This window comes from Myxocyprinus asiaticus, chromosome 23, assembly GCF_019703515.2.
Source record: "Myxocyprinus asiaticus isolate MX2 ecotype Aquarium Trade chromosome 23, UBuf_Myxa_2, whole genome shotgun sequence".
Lineage (NCBI taxonomy): Eukaryota > Metazoa > Chordata > Actinopteri > Cypriniformes > Catostomidae > Myxocyprinus > Myxocyprinus asiaticus.
In genome coordinates this window covers 24,996,212-25,018,459 of record NC_059366.1, presented here as the reverse complement: position 1 = coordinate 25,018,459, position 22,248 = coordinate 24,996,212, and the positions used below count along the sequence as shown (strand labels likewise).

The following is a 22,248-nucleotide window of genomic DNA, read 5'->3' as shown; positions in this document are numbered from 1 at the left end:
CCCCAGCGGGGTCTGCCACATCCATATGACCAACCGTGTCTTTGTAAAAGAGCCCTGCAGAGAAAAGTGTTTCAAGGGCATCTTTACCACAATTGGTAAGACATTCTATTATGCATCGATAAGGATGTGTGCTAGAACTATGTGATATAAGACGGTCTCCAAGCGACACATACACTTGTGAAAATATTGTTGCCCCTGCATAGTTAATAAGACCCACTGGAGCTCCATCTGCAATATCTGTGCCGTCAGCATTAGTGATTTTGAGACGCAAAAACATCAATGTGTTGTTTAGGTCTACATAATCCTCTCCAGTCCCCACGATAAAAAAACTCCAAAGGTGATGAGTCCGCTGATTGCTGATAATGGTGGTACGTCTATATAAGTATTTTTTTCAATAGCAGTTTGAGTCAACGGCACTGTGAACAGATCCAGATCGGTTTTTAAACACTCTTCTGACATGTGTAGTAAAGCCATGATCTAAAATATTGTTTTAACAGAGCTCTTTAGTCTTTTTGATGTAGCATGTTTTGTTGTCTCCTTGCGCTTGCATTTTACGACTGACGCTTTCTTAGGTGTATGTTTTGTTTTCTTCTGCGTTTGGCCACTCCTCCGCACCCCTGGTGGCCTAGATGCTCTTTTGCGAGCCAACACCATTAGCCCGGATCCGTCTTGAGTACTGTTGTTATTAAAAGACCGTGATAATGTGTTGCTAACAACGTCACTTAGTATGTTTTTTGCAGCTGATTTAAGATGTGGCTTGGCTATGCTAAATCCTCGTTTTAGCAATGGTATAGCTATTCTAAAGAGTCCTCTAAACATTCCCCCCACACCAGCTCCATACATAACCCCGCCCCCGGCATAGCCGGGGAGTACATTGCCGGCCTGATTCTGGTAATAGGCCACATAACGCATGGGGTCGGCATTGTTGAATGTGATTGTTGAAATATGCCATTTTTAAACAAATTGTTTCACAGGTCTAAAGTGTAGCTTAGCACACACCTTCCCGTAACTGAAACGTACGTCTTGATCTTGATCGTCTTTCACTTGTATGGTTATCTCAGTGATGGACAATTTATTAACTGATACGTAATGCGGTCTGTCGTATCAAACACTAACAATCTTGTTATTCTCACCGTCTATATATACACACCTTAGTAGCGGAACATGATGATCACCACTGATTGATATTCTATAATATCCGTGTAGATATACATGGTGTAGAACCCACCATTTTTGTCTGCTTGATAGGGCGCATACGTCACAGGCTTGTACCCAACACTATGATTTTCATGAGTTTGGTTACCAGTTTCTATAACAACCCCTGGTTTTAAACCTAAAATATGAGCCAACTTTCCATAAAATGTCAGTGACGTCTTCAGAGGGGCTTTCAGAAACACTTTGTTTTTAACATGGTCATAACCAAGACTCACCCGCGATGGCAGTTGCGTTGATCTCCCTGATCAAACAAACGATGTCATCATAATATCCAGTCTTTAACCTGTAAGGTACATTTGATATCTTTTGATCGCTGCTGATGAAAATCTCTATCTCTTTGCCTTCAACAGGATAGTCGGTGATGTGTTCCTCACTATCTGTTGCCGTTGTAGTTGAGAATGAACGCAGCATCTTCCTCATTAAATGTGTACCATGACACAGGATATTCAAATTCGATCAATCCAACTTACCATTCTCCTTTTAGGTTTATAGTTCTTGCTAACCTGGTTGTATAACTAGATATGGGGTTTTCCGGATAAACAGATAACGAGGCGTTGCAGGGCAGTGTGACATAAAATCCACCCTCAGTCATGGTTGGTTTTTACATGAATGTGTGCTACCTATGTAGGTCTTTTGTTTTTATGGCTTCTGTACATCAACCAATTCTTTCTGGTTGATCCATGATGCGAATTTTGCAGGCCATCTGAGCCAGCGAACCAACATTAACGTTTTCCGGGCTTGTTTTTTCTTGTCTAAAATTTTTTCCACTTTAAATGTCTTGTTTTTGTTCACAAATATTTTTTGTAATTCCTCCTCATAAAAAACGCCATCGATGACATCGCCGTCATAATCACACAATCTGTAGACAGGTGAGTCGTGTGGGATGCACCCTGTTATAGTGAAAAACTCCTGCATATAGTTTTCCTCATACCCTTTTGTGAATGGGCCTCTTACTTTAGAAATTCTAACAATATCACCAACTTTATATTTAAATTTTGGGGTGACACCGCAACCCCCACTAGACCCATATAGATTATGAAACACCACAGATTCATTTTCTTTGTTCACATCAACCGGTCTCATCTTGATGCTTCTGTGATAGCTGACGTTGTATCCATCCGTGATGTCTTGAAGTATCGATGTAGCGTTTGGAGTTTGTAGCTGTTAAATACCTCCACATCCTACCTTTTAAGGTTCTATTAAACCGCTCAACGACACAGGCTTTTAATTCTGTGGCGGGTGCAAAATGTGTTGTACTTTTTTGTCATGCTTTGAAAATGCTTGTTAAAAAACTCCTTTCCTTTGTCTGTCTGTAATTTGTGTGGCACACGTCCCTCTTTCAGTATAGATTCAAAAGCTTTAGTCACCTCGGCGCTGCTCTTGTTTTTTAACACACGCGTCCATGCATATTTACTAAACAGATCTATGCACGTCAACAGAAAATGATTGTTGTCATTTTCCTTGGCGTCTGCAGACATATCAACTAGATCGGCCTGGAACTGCATATCAATACCATAGACAAAAACCCGATTCCTTTTGTATTTTAGAGGGGCAGTTCTGTGTAGTGTGTAAGCATCCTCATTGGCGAGCCAGGCCGAAACTTGTTTATCGGTTAAACGAACACCCGTTTCTTTTAAAACACCATCTTTTAAACGTTTTTTACCTCCTAAAGAACCCGGGTTAGAAGGTGTGTAATAAATATTTTTCATTTCTTCGGACATATTGTCACTTCAGTATCCACAAAAGAATAACTCAAGTGTTTTGGGTTTTTATTTCAGTAAAAGAGAACATTGGCATCATACAGCATCGAGGTACTGTAGAAATGTTATACACATCACAATGTTTTTCTCAAGAATGTAATCAACTAGTGTTTCAATAATTTCACAAACATCAGTCTAGTTATTTCTTGACACTGTGATTACACATAAATCAGTCACATATGTACACATAGAGATTATGTCAGCAGTTCTAATACAACTGCCACATTCAGTCACCAGGTCTAGTATTTTTCTGATAGTTGCACAAATTGGATTCGCCCGCATGAATACACATACGCATCATATCTGTCCACTCATTTGATATGCCTCTTACAACAGACATTTGCTTCTTGAGGATTGTTAAACATTTGGGATCAACACCACACTCGTTTACAGCAACAGATACATCAACACAGTCATTAATGATTTTGTACATTAAGTTAGTCATCTCACATCTAATACAACATTTAAGTAGACACTTTGCCCGTCCTGTCGGACAGCATGTGTTCCCCATTACAGTATCACACACAGGCAACTTGTGCGGAGCCTTTCCAGTTGTCCACGGTGTCATAGACAATTTGTTCGCTGCTGACATCCACAACTTTCTCTCTGACTCCACGAAGCTTTTCCACAATGTAAACTTCGTTACGCAGTTCATGCATAATAGTGTCCACCCCAACGAATCCTCTGGGGGTGAATCCTCAAACCACCCCCGGCTCATTGCTTGAGCTATGATGTGTTTAAGTCCAGGTTTAACCAGATTACGAAACAGTTCCTCAAAGTACGCGTCAAAGGCGTCAGGTTCAAACAACCAGGAATGTCTAATCTGACTCGGATGGTCCACCTCGCAGCCCAAACAGAGTTCTTTCAGATTTTTGTTGATGAGATGTTCCAGAAGGACCATGACAGTCACTTTTATCATTTTGAAGCCGTCAGAGCGGATACAACTGTCTATGTCATCAATCCCAGCATAGGCCGCAGCTCCAGCTATTGCTCCAGCGTTGCCGTATGGCGTTGTAAGGAAAGTCAGGTTGTGATACCTCAGATCCTTGCAAAATGTATCCAACCAGTTGTTGTTACAAGTTTGTGGGCGGGGCTCCAGCGGTGTTGCATTGTCATCAGGCATCGACGGTGTAGTCTCAGGAGTGTTAGTGTAGCAGTAGACAGTCATAGATTCTTGAGACATGGTGAATGTATGCAGTGAATGTAACGAACTGCTGGCATTTTTAATGGCTGTAATATGGGGGCGGATTTAAGAGGCGGTCTTTGGGGTTGTTGACGCCCTGCTCAGGGTGAAACAATATCATCTTTACAGAACTGTAGCGATCATACATGTCACACCATCTAAACATCTTGTCAATACAGGTAAAAATGTCATCAAGCATACGAACATCTTTCCGCTGAAACAAAAATTTCATGTCATAGTACATGTGATGCTCAGATTCAGGAATAGGCCATGCACTTTCACAGAGCTTTGTCTTGTCGTTGCAGCAAAAAATATAAGGAGTCATGCCGTCCCACTCTCCGATGTACAGTGGCTCATCGCCATAGTCATTCAAATCTCTCCAAACGTAATTGTAAAACATAAACCAGTCTTTGGCAGGGAAAATCAGGCAGGGTTCCTGTGATGTAAAATCAGCTCCAATATCCACAGCATAGAGTTTCACAGTCCGCATCACCTTGTCAAACACATATCTTCCTACACGATTACCAGACAATGAGAAATCACGTTTCACAAAATCCACATCTTCATGAAGAAACTTTGTCAAACTAACATTTTATTTTTTCCTTGGCGCAAAAGTCAGTTCCTCTCTCATTTCAACAGGTCCTCTTGTTGGTGAAATACACATCACTCTTCTAGGGGTTTTAGGAGTTCTCGGAGCAGCCATTGTAGCATAAAGTTGCAGAGTGTCTTCTGTGTTTTAACTATGGCATCTTAAACCATTATTTAAACAACAAATTCAGGATGTAGGTAGTGATGTAGGTGTGAACAGCATACCAGGAAGGAACAATGGTCATGATATATGATAAGCCTGGCTTTTCTCAGCCTGCTCTGATTAGGCCAATAATACATGAGAGTTTTACATGCCCAAATCAGATATTGCATGTCAAGTGAATTTGTTCTGCCTGTCCCCTTTGCAAAATATGTTGATTGCACTATTTTATATACTGCGAAAAGTCACCACAGTGAGTGAGTGAGTGATTTTAAGTCAAGTTTAATACGTTTTTTGTACACAGCATGACCTCATATTACACTCTTTATATGAATGTATGTGTTTGGTTCTCTTATCTTGCCATAGGAAGGAGCAGCTGTCTCCTGGCTTGCACACCATTTACTCATACTGACTCAGTGCAGGTCTGTTTTTTGGTAGGAAAGATTTGAAAGCAATGCTTTGAGGTCTCTTTGTACCCCTGAGTGTGTCACCAGGTTAACATCTTTCTCTGATAACACCTGTCTCAGTTCTAAGGTTATCACTTGCTCTGTTTTTGACTTTAAGATTGTTCCCATGCTTGCCTGAAATGGTTTGTTTTAAGACTGACACAATATTTAAGGCCTTTATTAGATTTAAATTAAGCCATTCTGAATCCTGGAACTGTCAATGAGCCCATGCCTAAAGAACAGTAATCTATTTGTCTCTGTACATTGGCCAGGATGAATCTCATTTAGAGGAATATATATTTACTGATGGATCTGGAAGTCACTTTATGTTGGCAGAATACATAGACAAAAAGTTAAACAGAGTGAACTTTACTTATGTGAGCATTCTCCCTGCAGTCAAAGAAACAAAACTAACATCCATGCAAATCAAAACAAACCTCTTCCATAATCAGACCCCACTAGGTTTATGGTGCTCTTTCCTATCCTCCATTGTTTTATCAAAAAAGATGTGATCTGTGGGTGGAAAACCCAATAAACATGCCAATTAGCACCTGGTATAAAGCCATTCTTTTTCTTGTATGCTTTTCAGTCAGTTTGATTAGCATGTGGTTTTCATTGTGCTACAAACATCTCCATGATTAATCTTCCAAGAGTCATTTAAAGAACATAAAAGAAACTTTCAGACAGCACAGTCATATCTTGGTCTGAACAGAAACAGATGCTCTAGGACAGTAATCAAGTCTATCCCTTACAATTCTGTCAAACAAATATTATTTATTCCTTCATTAGAACTGTACCATCACATTTTTATGAATTTACTACAGTTACTTTTTGTTTGTTTTCACTGTGTGCAAAAACAAATTATCGTCTCAACAAAAACAACACTATTGTCAAGTCATTTTACACTTTTTACTTGACATGATATACTCCACCTTCCAAATATTGATACATTTTCATGTAGAACACTTGGGCATAGCCGCAGGAAGTAACCCCCTTGAACTTGGGTTAAAGATCTCTGCAGCTCATCCCCAAACATCTCAGCAATATGGATCATGTGCCTACTGTTAGTCATTGCTATTGATTCATGTACTGATTTGTTTCTGTCACACCTTGCTGACGACAATGTTGTGGTGGGCCTGATCTCTGATAATGACGAGAGGACCTATCTGCAGGAGATCTAAGGCCAGGAGGACTGGTGCCAGGAGAACAGTCTCCTTTTGAATGTCAGCAAGACAAAAGAGCTGATAGTGGACTTCAGCACAAAGCAGGCGAGGAACTACCACCCCATTATGATCAACGGGGCCACAGTGTCGAGAGAGGACAGTTTCCGATATCTTGGCATACATATCTCACACGATCTGTCATGGACCTGCCACATTAACACCATGGTGAAGAAGGCCCGTCAGCGTCTTTACCACCTTAGGCGCTTAAAGGAATTTAAACTGCCCTCTATGGTGCTTAAAAAACTTTTACAACTGCACCATTGAGAGCATCCTGACAGGCAACATCACAGCCTAGTTTGGAAAATGCACAAAACAAGATAGACTGGCTCTACAAAGAGCGGTGCGATCAGCTGAGCGCATCACCCACATCAAACTCCCCAACCTGCAGTCCGTCTACAACAAACGATGCTGGACCAAAGCCAGGAAGATCATGAAAGACCTCAGCCATCCTAATAATGGACTCTTCTCTTTTTTTTGCGGTCAGGGAAACGCTTCCGCTCCCTGATGGCCAAAACAGAGAGAATGAGAAGGAGCTTCTTTCCCCAGGCCACCCGTGTCCTGAATCAAGGACAACACCAGGACTAGTTTTACTATTCAACACCACACAATTTTAATTGTAATAAAAAATTTTGTACTCCTTATCTATCTATCTATCTATCTATCTCTCTCTCTCTCTATATATATATATATCGTAAATTGGGGGGAGAAAAGTCATATCAAGAATTTCACTACATGTCATACTGTGTATGGTTATGTATGTGACTAATAAAACTTGAAACCTTCAAACCAGTGTAAGAATGATCTAATCAAGTACTCTTACTCCAGAAAGAACCTGATAGAATACTAAGTACTTGTTTGAAGAAACCCTTGATTAGAAGTAGGCCTAATAATAATAATATATATATCTCATGTTTTATGCCCAGCACAAATTGCTGATATCCCCACTGATAAGACAGGCTTAACCAGCATGCAATCCCCATGTTTGTCTAGGCTGGTTTATAATGAGACATGTTAGCGTTTAATGTTTTGTTATGGTGAGATTTAGAAGAATTTTGTTGTTGTAGTTTTGGGGGTTACCATAATGGTGAATAGTGGAACTTGAGCCTAGATTCGGGACCAATATTCATGAGTATTCTACATATTGTTTTACCATTCAGCAACTCAGTAGTGCTTCCCAGCAGCATGTATTTATCATTTTCTGTAATTAGCTAGCATATCACTAAGAAAGTTCCATTTTGATGTTACATTTTGTTGGGTTTACTTGATTCAGTTAGGTTCCTTCTACTTTAAGTATTTAAGTTGAAATTATATGGCAATTTTAATTTAAGATGACTCATTTCTCAATCATTTCCAAATGCATGGAACCACTGCCAAGGATTGAATCAGGTTCAGCCAAAGAGGTGTTTTTTGGGTGTATGTTATCTGAGAATATCTGAGATTAGTATGCAAAATCTGAAAAAATGATTCTTGTGCTTAAGTAAACATTGTAATGACCAACAAAATATTAGGAAACTGATTCGTCTGAAGTGTAAGCACTAAGCAAGCACACAGGACTCAAAAAGGTAATGGAGGAGCAGTGTCATGCATAGACCTTAGCAGGGACGGGGTGGAAGGATAAAAAGGGCATTTTTTTAATGAGTAGTAATTATAAATACTACTATAAAAAACATTGAGTATTTAACCATTTTCTTGTATATATATATATATATATATATATATATATATATATATATATATATACTGTACATTATTATTTTATCACAAATAATAGCCTATTCTGTTATATTTCTCACAAAAAGCACCATGGTATTACACTTTTTTATTTTCAGACATGGTCTGTGATAACCCAATATTTTTGACATGTGTCATTGTAAAACCATGGTATTTTTTAAAGAACCTTGGAGTACCATTACAGTATCATAAAACATAAACATGATCAATCATTCAGTACCATGGCATTACCCTGAAAACTTGGTGCCCGGTGCGAAGGCGCGATGAGAAAGTGCAAGTGCGGTGAAAAAGTGTGAGCGCGAGTTGATCGACTGTGTTCCACGAATGCTAGAGAGTCCTCGAATAACATATAACATGCAAGGAAGGGCAGCCGGTGGAGTTTCTGGTACCCCCCTAGGGTATGATGGTGGCCCCCTAAGGAGTTGGTGCCCTACACAGACTACATAATATACTTATAGGTGGTACTGTGGAAGCCTAATGGTATTTTTCTGAAAGTGATAAGTCTAATGACTTATTAGTTTCAACAAAACCAAACTGGCTTTGGCTGAACCAGACAGCTTCTTCAGTTTATGTCAATATTCTTTAAAACACAAATTGAATGTCTATCACTGAAAGCGAAGCAACTGTTTATAATCCCATTCTAATTAATAAATCTGTCTACACTGCAGGTGCGCGATGTCAGAAATGTGGTAGCAATCATGTATTATTCTTTTGATGAACTTACAGCACAATTCATGGAGTGGACTTTTTATCTGACCTGTTACTCGTCTGAGGTAACAGCACTTTGATGCTCCGGGGCGAATTCAAAACTGCATTTTTTGCTTCCTTGAAGGGCACTGCTGTGGGAGGGGATGCCACTTGAAAGTTCGTTCAAAACAAAAGTAAGAAAATGAATCTTTTCTCGGAGAGCCCTTCCACAAGTCTGTTAGCGAAGGGTACATTCATACAGTAATGCCATGTTTCCTTCAGAGTACCCACTTCATGGGCTCTGCACTTCAGAGTGAGTACAGGGCATAGGGAGGATCACTTGCGACTGGAATCTGCCCCCAATCTGCGCACTCTGAAAGGCAACTCCGCTTAATTTTCTTTAATACGCCCGCGATTTACAAAGAGATCTCATAATATCACATAATTACTGTTATTGTGGGATTATTACAAGATTTTTATTTTGTTTTATTTAACAATTTTAATTGAATTATTAAAATGTCTCCCATTTTGCTTGACGACCAAAAGGGCACCTTTAGATTTGTGAATGAAAGAGGCAGAGGCTTGCGCCCCTGCTGCCTCCGTTCTGTGCACGTCACAGTGGAGGAGTAAGTTATTTTATTTCAAGACATTTCTTCATATCCTGGAAAAACCCTCCGAAGAAGATTACCTGCAGTACTTTAGTCAGTTCCTTTTACCTCTATTACATTTTTCTCCTTTATATCCATTGCTTTTGTAAATGTTCCTTTATTTTCACTTTAGAGTGCTTAAATATGAGACCTTGTTAGAGGCCAGAGGAAGTACCACATTCATTCTCTCTCTTCATGAGAACAAGTCCCATTCCAGACATTCTCACAGTATGCTCTCTATGGAATCTATATGCTGAAGGGCTCATGTGTGCTTGTGATTGTAATTTAGTGTGACTCAAGAGAGCTTTTCTGCTGGTGTACCACCCAAGGATCCAACCTCCAATTCTGCATGTTCCAGCAGTCTCACCAAGGCTTGAGAGCTCAGCCTGAGTCATCTGGGAGTCATGAGAACTTTATGGATAGACGTTGAATGCTCAGATTATCAACTTCTTAATTTTAATCCCCTATGAAACATCTTTTTCAGGATATATCCAGCAATATTCAGTCAATTGTGAGAAATCTTTCATAATTCATAATAATCTCAAGAGAGAGAGAGAGAGAGAGAGAGAGAGAGAGAGAGACGAGAGAGAGGGCATTTTCCTCTCAACTTTGCAGTAGAACTGTTTACATTTAGTCTGAGATTTCACATTGGGTTGATGTTAGTATAAACACATGACTCATGAGAGAGGCACAAAGTGATCGCATATACGGTAAAGTTCCAAAAAGTTTCCTTTGGCCAAGATAGCTGAGAGAGGATGAGCCAAATCTGCATTGTTTAAGAAAAACTCAAAATTATAGGTCATCTGCTCTCTGATTATGATAAAGAATGGTCTGGGGTGAAAAGTGGGAGCTGGTTCCCTAAAGAGATGGTGACATGTTGCTACACTATCACCCATTTGCTGAACTGTGGGGAGGAACTATATGATTAAGGGGATCTGTGACTTCTTCCATGCAAATCTGGTCCTGTGCACTCTGGATTTCAATGTGTCATTCATCCTACAGATAATTATAGTGGAGACTGGATTAAGGTCCTTCCTCAGGAGTTCCAGGTAGAAAAGCATCTGGTTATGTTCTGACTGACACACTGGAGTGGAGAGAGAAGGCCTTGAGATGTAGCGGAAAGTATCTTTACATCATGCATGTGTGTGTGTGTGTGTGTGTTGTGGATGAATGCAGAAGAGTGAGCAACAACAAGAGCTTGAATAACTACATTCAGTATTCTTGTCTACTCACTATGTCCCTCTTTGGGAATTTCTGGATGCTAAATGGGTAGTTCATCCAAAAATGAAAATTCTGTCATCTTTTACTCACCCTCTTGTTGTTCCAAACCTGTACGAATTTCTTTCCCTCCATTGAACACAAAAGTAGAGGTTTAGAAGATTAGGTAAGCCTCAGTCATCATTCATTTTCACATTTTTTATTTTTATATTTTTTTTAAATAGAGAGAAAAAAAGTGAATGGTGACTAAAGCTAATATTCTGCCTATCACTGTGTTCCACTGAGAAAAGTACATCATATTGATTTGGAACAACATGAGGGTTTTGTAATTAATGGAATAATTTTCATGAGTTCAGCATGTGTTATTGAATGTTGATGAATATATTAATTAAAGTCATTCTCTGACCATTCTTAAAAAAATAAATTATGAATTAATGATAAAGGTTCAGAAGTGTCGCAGGGGGTTATGAGCATATGTAGAGAGTTTTATGAGCATATGTATAGACTGCAGCAACTGATGATCAGTCAGATGATCAGTCATGCTGAAGGTCAGAATGAAATCAATTTTAAAACAAACCCTTTGCATTCAGTCTAATGTCTGGATGCTATTGAGAATAAGCCACAAACATGTCAGACCACAACACTGGAAAAGCTTCTGTTCCACACTGTATTAAGTCTAATGACATGACATATAATAACATGTTCAGCAAGATCCCAAAATAAAGTATTAACAAGTTGCTGTTTTTTTTACTTTTCAATATGTTATCAAAAAAAGCAGAATTTACTGGATACAATGGAAAATCCTTAAGTTCTTAGTATATTTTTACACTAGTAGTTGCTATGTATATTTTGGCAAACACACGAAAGAAAATTTCAAAGCAAATCAACAAAAATATAATTTCCATAATTCCACATATAACAAACGCAATTTCAGTTACTAGTAAATCTCAACACTATCAGCAGTACATGGGGGTATCTTATAATAAAAACAAAAAATTAGAGAGAAAGAGAGAGAGAGAGAGAGAGAGAGAGAAAAGAACCAAGCATTTACTGAAAATACAACTGAAATCCTAAAAATAAGTCAAAACAGGCACAAGTGATGCTAGTAAACTGGTATTGCTGGTACTGTGGAAATGTAAAGCATAGATTACAGTAGTTTGATGGCCTCTGCTGATTCAGTATGCTAGTCCACTAATTTTTTTTTACAAGCCAAATATGAAATTGCCATCAATGCTCCTTATTCTGAGTGCTAACAATCACAACAGGTCAGGTAAATTAGATTATTTCACATGAAAAAAATAAAATAAAATTAATTTTACAGTTCATTCATGTTACAGTTCATTTCTACAGTAAATAGTAAGTTTGTATAATATGTTTTCAATTAAATTCCTGAAATAAAATGCCTGAGGGTGGACTCTAATACAGTATAATTATGAGATGTTGTTGCGTGTCTTGTATCGCTCTAAGTGCTTTGTCAGGTCCTCAATGCGTAGGTCCTTAAGATGCACAAGGTGCTCCAATCTGTTTACCTTAATCTGTAAAATCTAGAGGAAAGTGAAATATATAGGAGATTTGGCTTGTATAGGCTTGTGATCAATTGTGCACTATGTTGGTGTTTTCAAACCAAAGGTTTTCTAAATGTGCAAATGTGCAAATGAGCAAATGGTTACTGATGTCACAATCTCTCTGTGGCTGCTTTGTGATAAAACACTTCCTTCCAGGCAGTGACTGGCAAAAGTTGAATCAATTTCATTAAAGTAGACCAGTTACTGAATGTTTTTTTATTATTGAAACATAAAAAATAAAAAATAAATAAAATGCAGGTATTTGAACCTGTTGTTACAACATTAAAGGAATAGTTCACCCAAACATGATGTCAACCCAGATGTGAATGACTTTCTTTCTTCTGTAGAAAACAAGCAAAGATTTTTAGAAGATCAATGCAAGTGAACAGTGGCCAGATCTTTGAAGCTTCAAAAAGTAGATAATGGCAACATTAAAGTAATCCATTGAAGTTCGATCAATATCTTATCAAGTGATCCAGTCTGTTTTGGGTGAGAACAAACCAAATTATAACTCCTTTTTCACTGTACATCTTGCCATTGTAATCTCTAGGTACAATCATGGTTTTAAGCGTGATTACACTTCCTAGTGCTTGACGCATGGGCAGAGCGCTAGATGGCACTATAGGAAGTGTAATAGAGCTTGAAATAATGATCTCGAAGGAGATTGCTGTCAAGAGTTACATTTTGGTCTGTTCTCACACAAAACCGATTAGATCACTTTAGATGATGTAAGGAATAATTCACAACGGACTGCTGAATTATTGAAAATAATGAACACCTGAGGTGGTAATGCAGCCACAAAGCAAAGCGGAGTGAGAGCAAGAGAGAAGGGGAGCGTGAGGTTGCTTTCCTCAGATATTAAAAGTTATTTCGGATTAAACAGAAACTGTTGTATTTATCAAAGTTTTGTTTTATTGCTTAAGTCATGACTCGAATCTCTAGGTGTGTGTTTGTGAGTGTCTGTGTATGTGCGTATGTACAATATGTGTGTCAGTTTTAGCATGTGTGAGTGCTGGTGTGACACGAGAGCAAAAGAGAGAGAGAGTGAGTGCAAAGGCGCTTTTCAACTGAAATTAAAATACATTTAGGATATTACAGACATTGTTTGTCATTCATATCCGATTATCTTAATCAATGTCTTTGTTTCAGTTGGTTATTTTGCTGTGGTAGCCTCTACGGCTCTTTGAAATAACTGAAATAATTTGGTGAAGTGATATGGAACCGTTATGCAGTCAAGACCTGGAACTACTTCATAGCCGTGTGTTTACTGGAAAATAATTGCACACCTTAGAATGTCCGTCAATAAGTAAGAATCAAGCATTCAACAGACCCGTGATATAAATTTATTTAACCACTGGAGTCTTATGGATTACTTTAATGCTGCTTTTATCTGCCTTATTGATCTTCAAAGGTCTGGCCACCATTCACTTGCATTGACCTACAGAGCTGAAATATTCTTCAATAAATCTTCATTTGTGTTCAGCAGAAGAAAGAAAGTCATACACAGATGTCATGAGGGTGAGTAAATGATGAGATCATTTTAATTATTGGGTGAATAAACCTTTTAAATGAAAGTTCAACCATAAATGAAAATTCTGTCATTATTTATTCAACCTCATATTGTTCCAAACCCACAGGACTTTCTTCTGCGGAACACAAAAGGATGTATTTTAAAGAATGTCACAATCGCTGATTTCCATACAATATCAGTGAATAATGACTCACTTTAAAACTTAAAAATGTATCCAAAAGTGACACGTCATAATCCAACTCCTCTGAAGGCAAACTTTGTATGATGAACAGACCAAAATTTAAGTCATTATTCACAAATCAGATCAAATTTATACAAAGCCCAAATCAGAGCTCAAAATGCTTGAGTGTCTAGTGCCCAAAATTCATGAAACATGAACAAATGAGGTTTGATATTATTGATGTGTCACTATATTTGATTTGGGCTCTGTAAACATGAGTTGATCAATTATTTGATTTGAGAGTGAATAACAACTTACATTTCAAATTACAGTGATCATATACCTTCAGAAGACTTGGAAGATGACTCAGAGTTTTATGACACTTTTGGGTACTTTTAATGATTTAAAGTAAAGCACTTTCCAACTGTATTGTTTGTAAATCAGCATTCGCAACATTCTTTAAATTGTATCCTTTCGTGTCCACAGAATAAAGGAAGTCATATGAGTTTAGAATGACATGAGGGTTAGTCAATTATGACAGAATTTATATTTAAAAAATCATAGCAGCTGAACTCACAGTGACTCATTGACCAATCTTGATGTTGACAATTTCTGCTACATCTGCAACAGTGAGAGGAAACAGTTTCTCAGAGAAAATGTGACTTGTAGCCCTTGACCAATTGCTGGGAGGACAGCACAGGAAAGACCTATTTCCTTTTGTGACATCTGCATCTCTTGCCAGCTGGCATATATGCTAAAGGTGCTTAAAGAAGCCCTATTATGCTTTTTGGGATTTTACCTTTCCTTTAGTGTGTAACATAGCTCTTTGTGCATGTAAAAGGTCTGCAAAGTTACAAAGCACAAAGTCCACGCAAGAGGGAGTTATTCTCCCCCACAGACAACACTGCTCAAGAACTACAAGAAACAGGCTGTTTGTAGTCCAGCCATTTCTTCCATAAAGTATCTACGTCACTATGTAACACATTTGTATAATGCCCGCCTAAGGGCTACTTTGGCCCGCCCGCCAGAATGTGTTAGGTTAGTGTTGTTGCCATGTCAAGAAGACGCTGTTTTCTTCACTGCGAAAGCAAAACCTCTTTGTTTGGACTTCCAAAGGCAGACAAATTGAAGAATCAGTGGTTAAAATGTATTTTTACCACTATTTCTCAGCAGTACAACCACAACCAATGCCGGATTTTCAAGTCGGTTACCCCTGAAAGATGGTGCAGTTCCCACTTTGTTGGTACAATCTGATGCTTCAGAATCAAATCCTGTAAGTATGCTTGATTATTTGTGGATTTATCTACTACCGAGAGTTCAAATGTGGAGTTTTGTGTTGTAGCTACGGTGTAGACCCAGTGCACAGCTGTAGGCCTCTGTTAACTTGCTAGCTAATGTTACTGTGTTGAAATAGTTTTGCTAATCAGCTGCAGGTGCAGAATTATGCAGATTGTTTGTCGTTCTTACTACAAACGGTAATTTTACATCTGCAATCCACGGTAGTGCTCGGCTAACCTGCTATGTAATGTTATTGTTTTGGTAAGGGTTTACTATTCAGCTGTGGGCTGGCTTTTACCTAAAACTGTGTAACAAAATGGTCGATCTCAAGAGTCTTATATAATTATATAATTACAAGCTGTAATGTTAAGGCCGCTATACACAGTAGTCCACGGCTAACTTGCTCACCAGCCGGGAGTAAGCCTCTGTACTCCGTTCAAATCTCGGGTGAAAAAAGTTCAGCTACACCCATTCCAGCAAAAGATGACTAACTTAGATGCACTACATGTCTTTTACTTAAAGCTTTGTTAGGTTCACAATAGTCAACAGTGTACTTGTAAGAAAGCTACTAAATTAAAACTTACCACTGTGAAATGTCCTGCTCAAGTCGTGCTTGCGAAGGTTGTTCGGGTCGATCAGCTTGTTCTTTCAAACTTTTATTATTTCATTCATTATCGGACTCAGGCTAGATATGGTACAGCAAAACCGACGCCACTGTTACCATAGTAACAGCAGTGTTTACAGCTGCTCAGGAAGCCTCAGGAGCTGAAACTCGGTTATGGTAAGGGGCGTTACATTTCCGACACACGCTCTACGCGGTTGACCAATCACAACAGACTAGGCCAGCTGACGAATCAGAGCAGACTGGCCTTTTCTGAAAGGGGGGCTTTAAAGAGACAGGAGATAAATCAGAGCGTTTCGGCCAGAGTATGAAGAGCAGGGAAAAGAAACGTACAGTATGAGAAAAACATTTTTTTTTTAACATTAAAGCATGTAAACCTATTCTAGTAGACCACCAAAATAAAATTTTGAACCTGTAAATTAGCATAATATGGGCTCTTTAAAGTAACTTGATCCTAAAACTTCACAGTGTTTGTCACTGAGACATTATTTAATATTCAGTTACAGGTAGCTGCAAGTCAGAATATTCAGAATGTTCAATTAACTTATGATTTTGTTAAACATCTCATGAAAAAAAAAAGGTTCTAAATGAATTTGTTCTAATGTGCTCAAATGCACATTAAATGTGAAGTGCGTAATGTATGTTAACATTGAAAAAATGACACGTAGCACCTTTAGTTCATGACAATGGTTTGGTTCAAGTTTTAAATACTTTATCTTAAATTGAGTAACCCACCTCAACAGTCTCCTGTAAAGCCAAAATGGCCTGTTCCTTCTCCTCCAAAATCAAACGGAAGGCTGGATCCACATTTGATCCCAAGGCTGCAAAAGCACTAAGCAAGATTTCTCCATTGTAAATACTGATTTTTCCCACAGGCCTACTTGCAAATTTCAAAATATATTTTAATTTTGAATCACATCACAGTACATCACTAGACCTAAGTAACGGGCTTTATATTTCTTAAGGGATCAAAGATTCTGGAGTCACTGCATAGCAAAGCTTGCATACCTGACTTTTTCTGCCATCTTCACAGTGGCTGGATTGGTGTGATTGGTCTCAAAATTCATCTGATGATTCTCTGTAGAAATTTGAGAAAACAGAGAAAGGATTTCTCCAATCTGTGCAAACAAGTTATGCTAGACCAGTAATTTAGAATAGGTTTTTAAAGCCCTGACTTTAGAGATACAACAGGTATATTGAGTAATGAATTTAAAACGTTTGGCTTTGAAACCAACAATGGACTTAAGCAGACAGGCAAACATTGAATGATGTATGACATGGCTTATTTACAACAGTCTAAAACTCACTGCTGTAAGCACTGCGTCTTGGCACAGAGAAATGCTTCAGAATCCCTCCAGGCTAAATTTAGGCATTGAGACTTTACCCTCACAATACCCTGCATCAATGTCCTCTCTCCCTTTAGCTGAGTAGTACTCCCCCATACTTGAAGATTTAAAGCTCATAAGAATAGCTTAGCCAGGAAGGCTAAACTAATCAGACTCCATTTGAACCCATTAAACACAATAAGGTCAAAATGGCACAGTGACGGGGCACCAGACTGCAGTCCACTGTTAACTAGAGAACAGAAGAAGTTTATTTGGCTCTAAGCTTTGAATCATCAACACCAGCAGAGCCTCACCTCATAAACATCCCGTAAGCTAAGAATAACAAGCTAAAATGGAACAGCACCTACTGAAAAAAAGAAAAACAGGACCCATGTTTCCCAACAGAAATACTCATCAATAATATGATATATCAGAAACAATCTAGCCTTTCTGGTCCCATATTAGACTTAATAGTGTACAATTGGCTTCAGTTTGCAATGGACTAAAGGGCTTTTAACCAAATGTGTTGAGCCTGTTGGAAGTGGTTAAGGGCTATCTGGAGAATAGAGCTGATATGCAGAGCCTGTACCTTCATGAAAAGAGGGAGTTGAACCTGAACAGACCAGACGATGTCACAACCAAGACCCCATGATGATGAGGTGTGGAAAACAGAGGGTTGACGTATCTAGCCCCCCTCTATGTAATGGTAAGAGAGTGCTGACAATGCAGGGCATTTCGTCTATTTCCACAGATGTCAGTTTTGTCATCAGTGATTCCAATACTTGTCTGTGACAAAAATATTTCTGAACTGGTTCAAATATCTATTTAATATCTATGGATAGAAATAGATTCATTTCTTTAGAATTCTATAGCGATAAATAGAACAGTATTTTTTTCATTTATATAAAATCTATAAATCCCATATAATAATAATATACACTATATTGCCAAAAGTATTCGCTCATCTGCCTTTAGACGCATATGAACTTAAGTGACATCCCATTCTTAATCCATAGGGTTTAATATGACGTCGGCCCACCCTTTGCACTATAACAGCTTCAACTCTTCTGGGAAGGCTTTCCACAAGGTTTAGGAGTGTGTTTATGGGAATTTTTGACCATTCTTCCAGAAGCGCATTTGTGAGGTCAGACACTGATGTTGGATGAGAAGGCCTGGCTCGCAGTCTTCGCTCTAATTCATCCCAAAGGCGCTCTATCGGGTTGAGGTCAGGACTCTGTGCAGGCCAGTCAAGTTCTTCCACACCAAACTCGCTCATCCATGTCTTTATGGACCTTGCTTTGTGCACTGGTGCGCAGTCGTGTTGGAACAGGAAGGGGCCATCCCCAAACTGTTCCCACAAAGTTGGGAGCATGGAATTGTCCAAAATCTCTTGGTATGCTGAAGCATTCAGAGTTCCTTTCACTGGAACTAAGGGGCCAAGCCCAGCTCCTGAAAAACAACCCCACATCATAATCCCCCCTCCACCAAACTTCACAGTTGGCACAATGCAGTCAGACAAGTACCATTCTTCTGGCAACCGCCAAACCCAGACTCGTCCATCAGATTGCCAGATGGAGAAGCGTGATTCGTCACTCCAGAGAATGCGTCTCCACTGCTCTAGAGTCCAGTGGCGGCGTGCTTTACACCACTGCATCTGACACTTTGCATTGCACTTGGTGATGTATGGCTTGGATGCAGCTGCTCGGCCATGGAAACCCATTCCATGAAGCTCTCTATGCACTGTTCTTGAGCTAATCTGAAGGCCACATGAACTTTGGAGGTCTGTAGTGATTGACTCTGCAGAAAGTTGGCGACCTCTGCGCACTATGCGCCTCAGCATCCGCTGACCCCGCTCTGTCATTTTACATGGCCTTACGAGTTGCTGTCATTCCCAATCGCTTCCACTTTGTTATAATACCACTGACATTTGACTGTGGAATATTTAGTAGCGAGGAAATTTCATGACTGGACTTGTTGCACAGGTGGCATCCTATCACAGTACCACACTGGAATTCACTGAGCTCCTGAGAGCAGCCCATTCTTTCACAAATGTTTGTAGAAGCAGTCTGCATGCCTAGGTGCTTCATTTTATACACCTGTGGCCATGGAAGTGATTGGAACTCCTGAATTCAATTATTTGGATGGGTGAGCGAATACTTTTGGCAATATAGTGTATCTGCAATAAAACTGATCGAGACAAGATAAAGTTAAGCAATTAAAGGGAGTTCAAGCTCATGATGGAAAGCAGAAACTCTTGATCACCTCAATATAAATGTCTTGACCCTCCCTCTTTTAAGAAAACTGCTCCTCTTTGCACCTTTAAAGACATAAATAATCCTATTGGCACTTGCTGACACTTCAGTTGCTAATTTCAAAGTTTGGTTTACATCCTGCTGACCCAAGGGCTGATTATTCTAAGAAATGCGACAATCAGATCATCTATGATCACTGAATGCTTAGCTTCCTAAAAAGCTTATGCTGATGTACTTACAAATGTTCCGATATAACGGATGGGCTAAGTAAGCAATGAAACTGATAGATGCTCATTCTTAATAAAAAAATAAAAATAAAAAAAAGAAGAAGAAAAAAAAATCAACCCAATCCATATAAGGTGACAACAAACACAATAGTCCCCCATAAAACAAAAACAAAAAATGTTGTGGTGAGAGAACACTTGCTTAACATCATATCATGTGATGTGTCATGTCCTGTGAAGGCCACAGTCCTATGTGATATGGTTAATACCTGTTAATCTCGGCTGTCCATTTGCAGTGCTGTAATATTCCAAGTCCTAAAAACAAGGATAAGACTGGATTAAATCACCACTAATTTAACCATTCCAAAAGAACTTAAAGACCAAGACTGTGAATAAACATTACATCCCAATACTACATTCTCATTCTGTATGTCAAACCATTCAATACATTCTGTATCTGCTTGGATGAAAAGTGAAGAACAAGAAAAGAAACAGAACACATAGTTGCAAATGTACTACATAAATGCAAGCGTGCACTAACCTGTGTGCCATTTAATACTTTTCCTGCTGTCTTTTCCTCAATCTTCTCTCTCAGAGAGCAAAGGACTAGTTCAATGTAGCCTGCAGTGCTGACCACTATCTTCTTCATTGTATCCTCAGGTATATGGAAGTTCAGCTTGGAAAAAACTTTTCTGAAATGAGAAAATTTACTCGTTAGCTTTTCAAGTCTGGACCAACAAAGTTATTTATTTAATTTAAATACCATTAACTAAAACATTAAGAAGAATTTTTTATTTTTATTAAAACATAACTTTTTTTTTTTAATTCTCTCATCATTTACTTACCCTCTTTCCATCCCAGATGTGTATGACTTTCTTTCTTCTGCTGAACACAAACAAAGATTTTAGAAGAATATCTCAGCTCTGTTGGTTCTCACAATGCAAGTGAATGGGTACCAACATTTTGAAGCTCCAAAAGCACAAAAAGGGAGCATAAAGTAATCCATACGATTCAAGTGTAAATTCATATCTTCAGAAGCGATATGATAGGTGTGGGTGAGAAACAGATCCATTTTAAGTCCTTTTTTTTAATTTATTTTTTTTATCAATCTCCACTTTCACATTCTTCTTCTTTTGTTTTTGGCGATTCGCATTAGTCGTGCATATTGCCACCTACTGGGCAGGGAGGAGAATTTTAAAGAAAAAAGAAAAAAGTGAGATCTGTTTCTCACTCACACCTATCATATAACTTCTGAAGACATGGTTTTAACCACTCGAGTCTTATGGATTACTGTTATGCTGCCTTTATGTGCTTTTTAGAACAGCAACATTTTCGTTCCCATTCACTTACATTGTATGAACCTATAGAGCTGAAATGTCTTCATTTGTGTTCAGCAGAAGAAAGAAAGTCATACACATCTGGGATGGCATTAGTGTGAATAAATGATGAGATACATTTTTTAATTATTTTTCAGTAAACTATCCCTTTACTCTTCAATTTTATTAAGTTTTTATATTGCAACTAAAAGAGTATGTTCACTTGTCAAGCATAAGTAGATTTCTCGCACATGATTGTCTCGATATATGATGCCCAGAAATGCTTACTATGTAGTCATTAATTATATTGAGACACAGTTAGTGTTAACGTTCAGATCTCATGTCCAGTGTTATTGCTGAGGTGTAATGTCACATTCCTGCAATCCTCTGGGGAATGTGTCAAACGACATGCAGGGGTCAGATAAGCAGTGCGTGTTTGTTTGCTTTACTGTCTGCGTGAAGAACAAATAAATACACTTGCCTGTTCAGAGTGCTCCAGTTACTCAGCTTCTGTTGCGTGGAATGTGCGGGTGTGTAGTTGTGCAGCTCCACCAACTTAGGAAAGAAATGCCTCACTACCTCTGCAGCCATAACTGCATATGACAATGGTTAAAATACTTATTGACAGACCTTCCTCAATAAAAAGAGTAAAGAGTAAAATTATAAGATATATTGCCTATTAGCTAACAGTAGCCTGTCATAATACCGGCATTATTATTAGTATTGACTATTACTACGTGAGATAGGAAAACCATACGGCCTGTTTTATTTTATTTTTTTTTTTTTTTTTTTGGGGGGGGGGGGGGGTTGGGTTTTTTTCCAACTCATTGGTGAAATGCAGAATAACACTGCTTAAATTGTCAACAATCGTAAGATAATAGTTAATTGCCTTGCCTTGTTATTTATTTTTAGATTTATTTATTAAAGGAACTAAATACCTCCATCGCTGAAATCTCTTGTTATATTCCGTTTTGGTCTAGAGAGTGGTATTTTATCTATCCATGCGTAGAGATCTTGCAAAACTTCTTCGTCTAATTGTTTAGGCCTGTCCATCATTTGAAACAAGCTTTTGCGTCAACAAAAGCTTGGTTGTTTGAATCGTTACTAGGCAACTAAA

The 22,248-nt window shown here is 38.6% G+C and overlaps 1 protein-coding gene across 1 annotated transcript; it reads right to left on the bottom strand.

Moving 5' to 3' along the window:
• Positions 1-11,521: 11,521 nt before the first annotated feature.
• spef1 (sperm flagellar 1) lies at positions 11,522-22,215 on the bottom strand. Its single transcript, XM_051651654.1, has 7 exons — positions 22,070-22,215; positions 21,613-21,724; positions 20,357-20,507; positions 20,085-20,130; positions 17,023-17,092; positions 16,750-16,846; positions 11,522-12,402 (listed from the first exon to the last, which is right to left on the bottom strand). The coding sequence occupies exons 1-7, from the start codon at positions 22,185-22,187 to the stop codon at positions 12,289-12,291; spliced, it is 708 nt and encodes a 235-aa protein (XP_051507614.1). The 5' UTR covers positions 22,188-22,215; the 3' UTR covers positions 11,522-12,288.
• Positions 22,216-22,248: the final 33 nt, after the last annotated feature.

Bases quoted from the DNA above. Each gene is read 5' to 3' on its own strand.
- spef1 (XM_051651654.1), bottom strand. From the start codon at position 22,187: ATGATGGACAGGCCTAAACAATTAGACGAAGAAGTTTTGCAAGATCTC. The intron at 16,847-17,022 runs GTATGCAAGCTT...AATCTTGCTTAG, and splicing joins AAGATGGCAGAAAAAGTCAG to TGCTTTTGCAGCCTTGGGAT. The intron at 12,403-16,749 runs GTGGGTTACTCA...ACTTTCCTCTAG, and splicing joins CTTTACAGGAGACTGTTGAG to ATTTTACAGATTAAGGTAAA.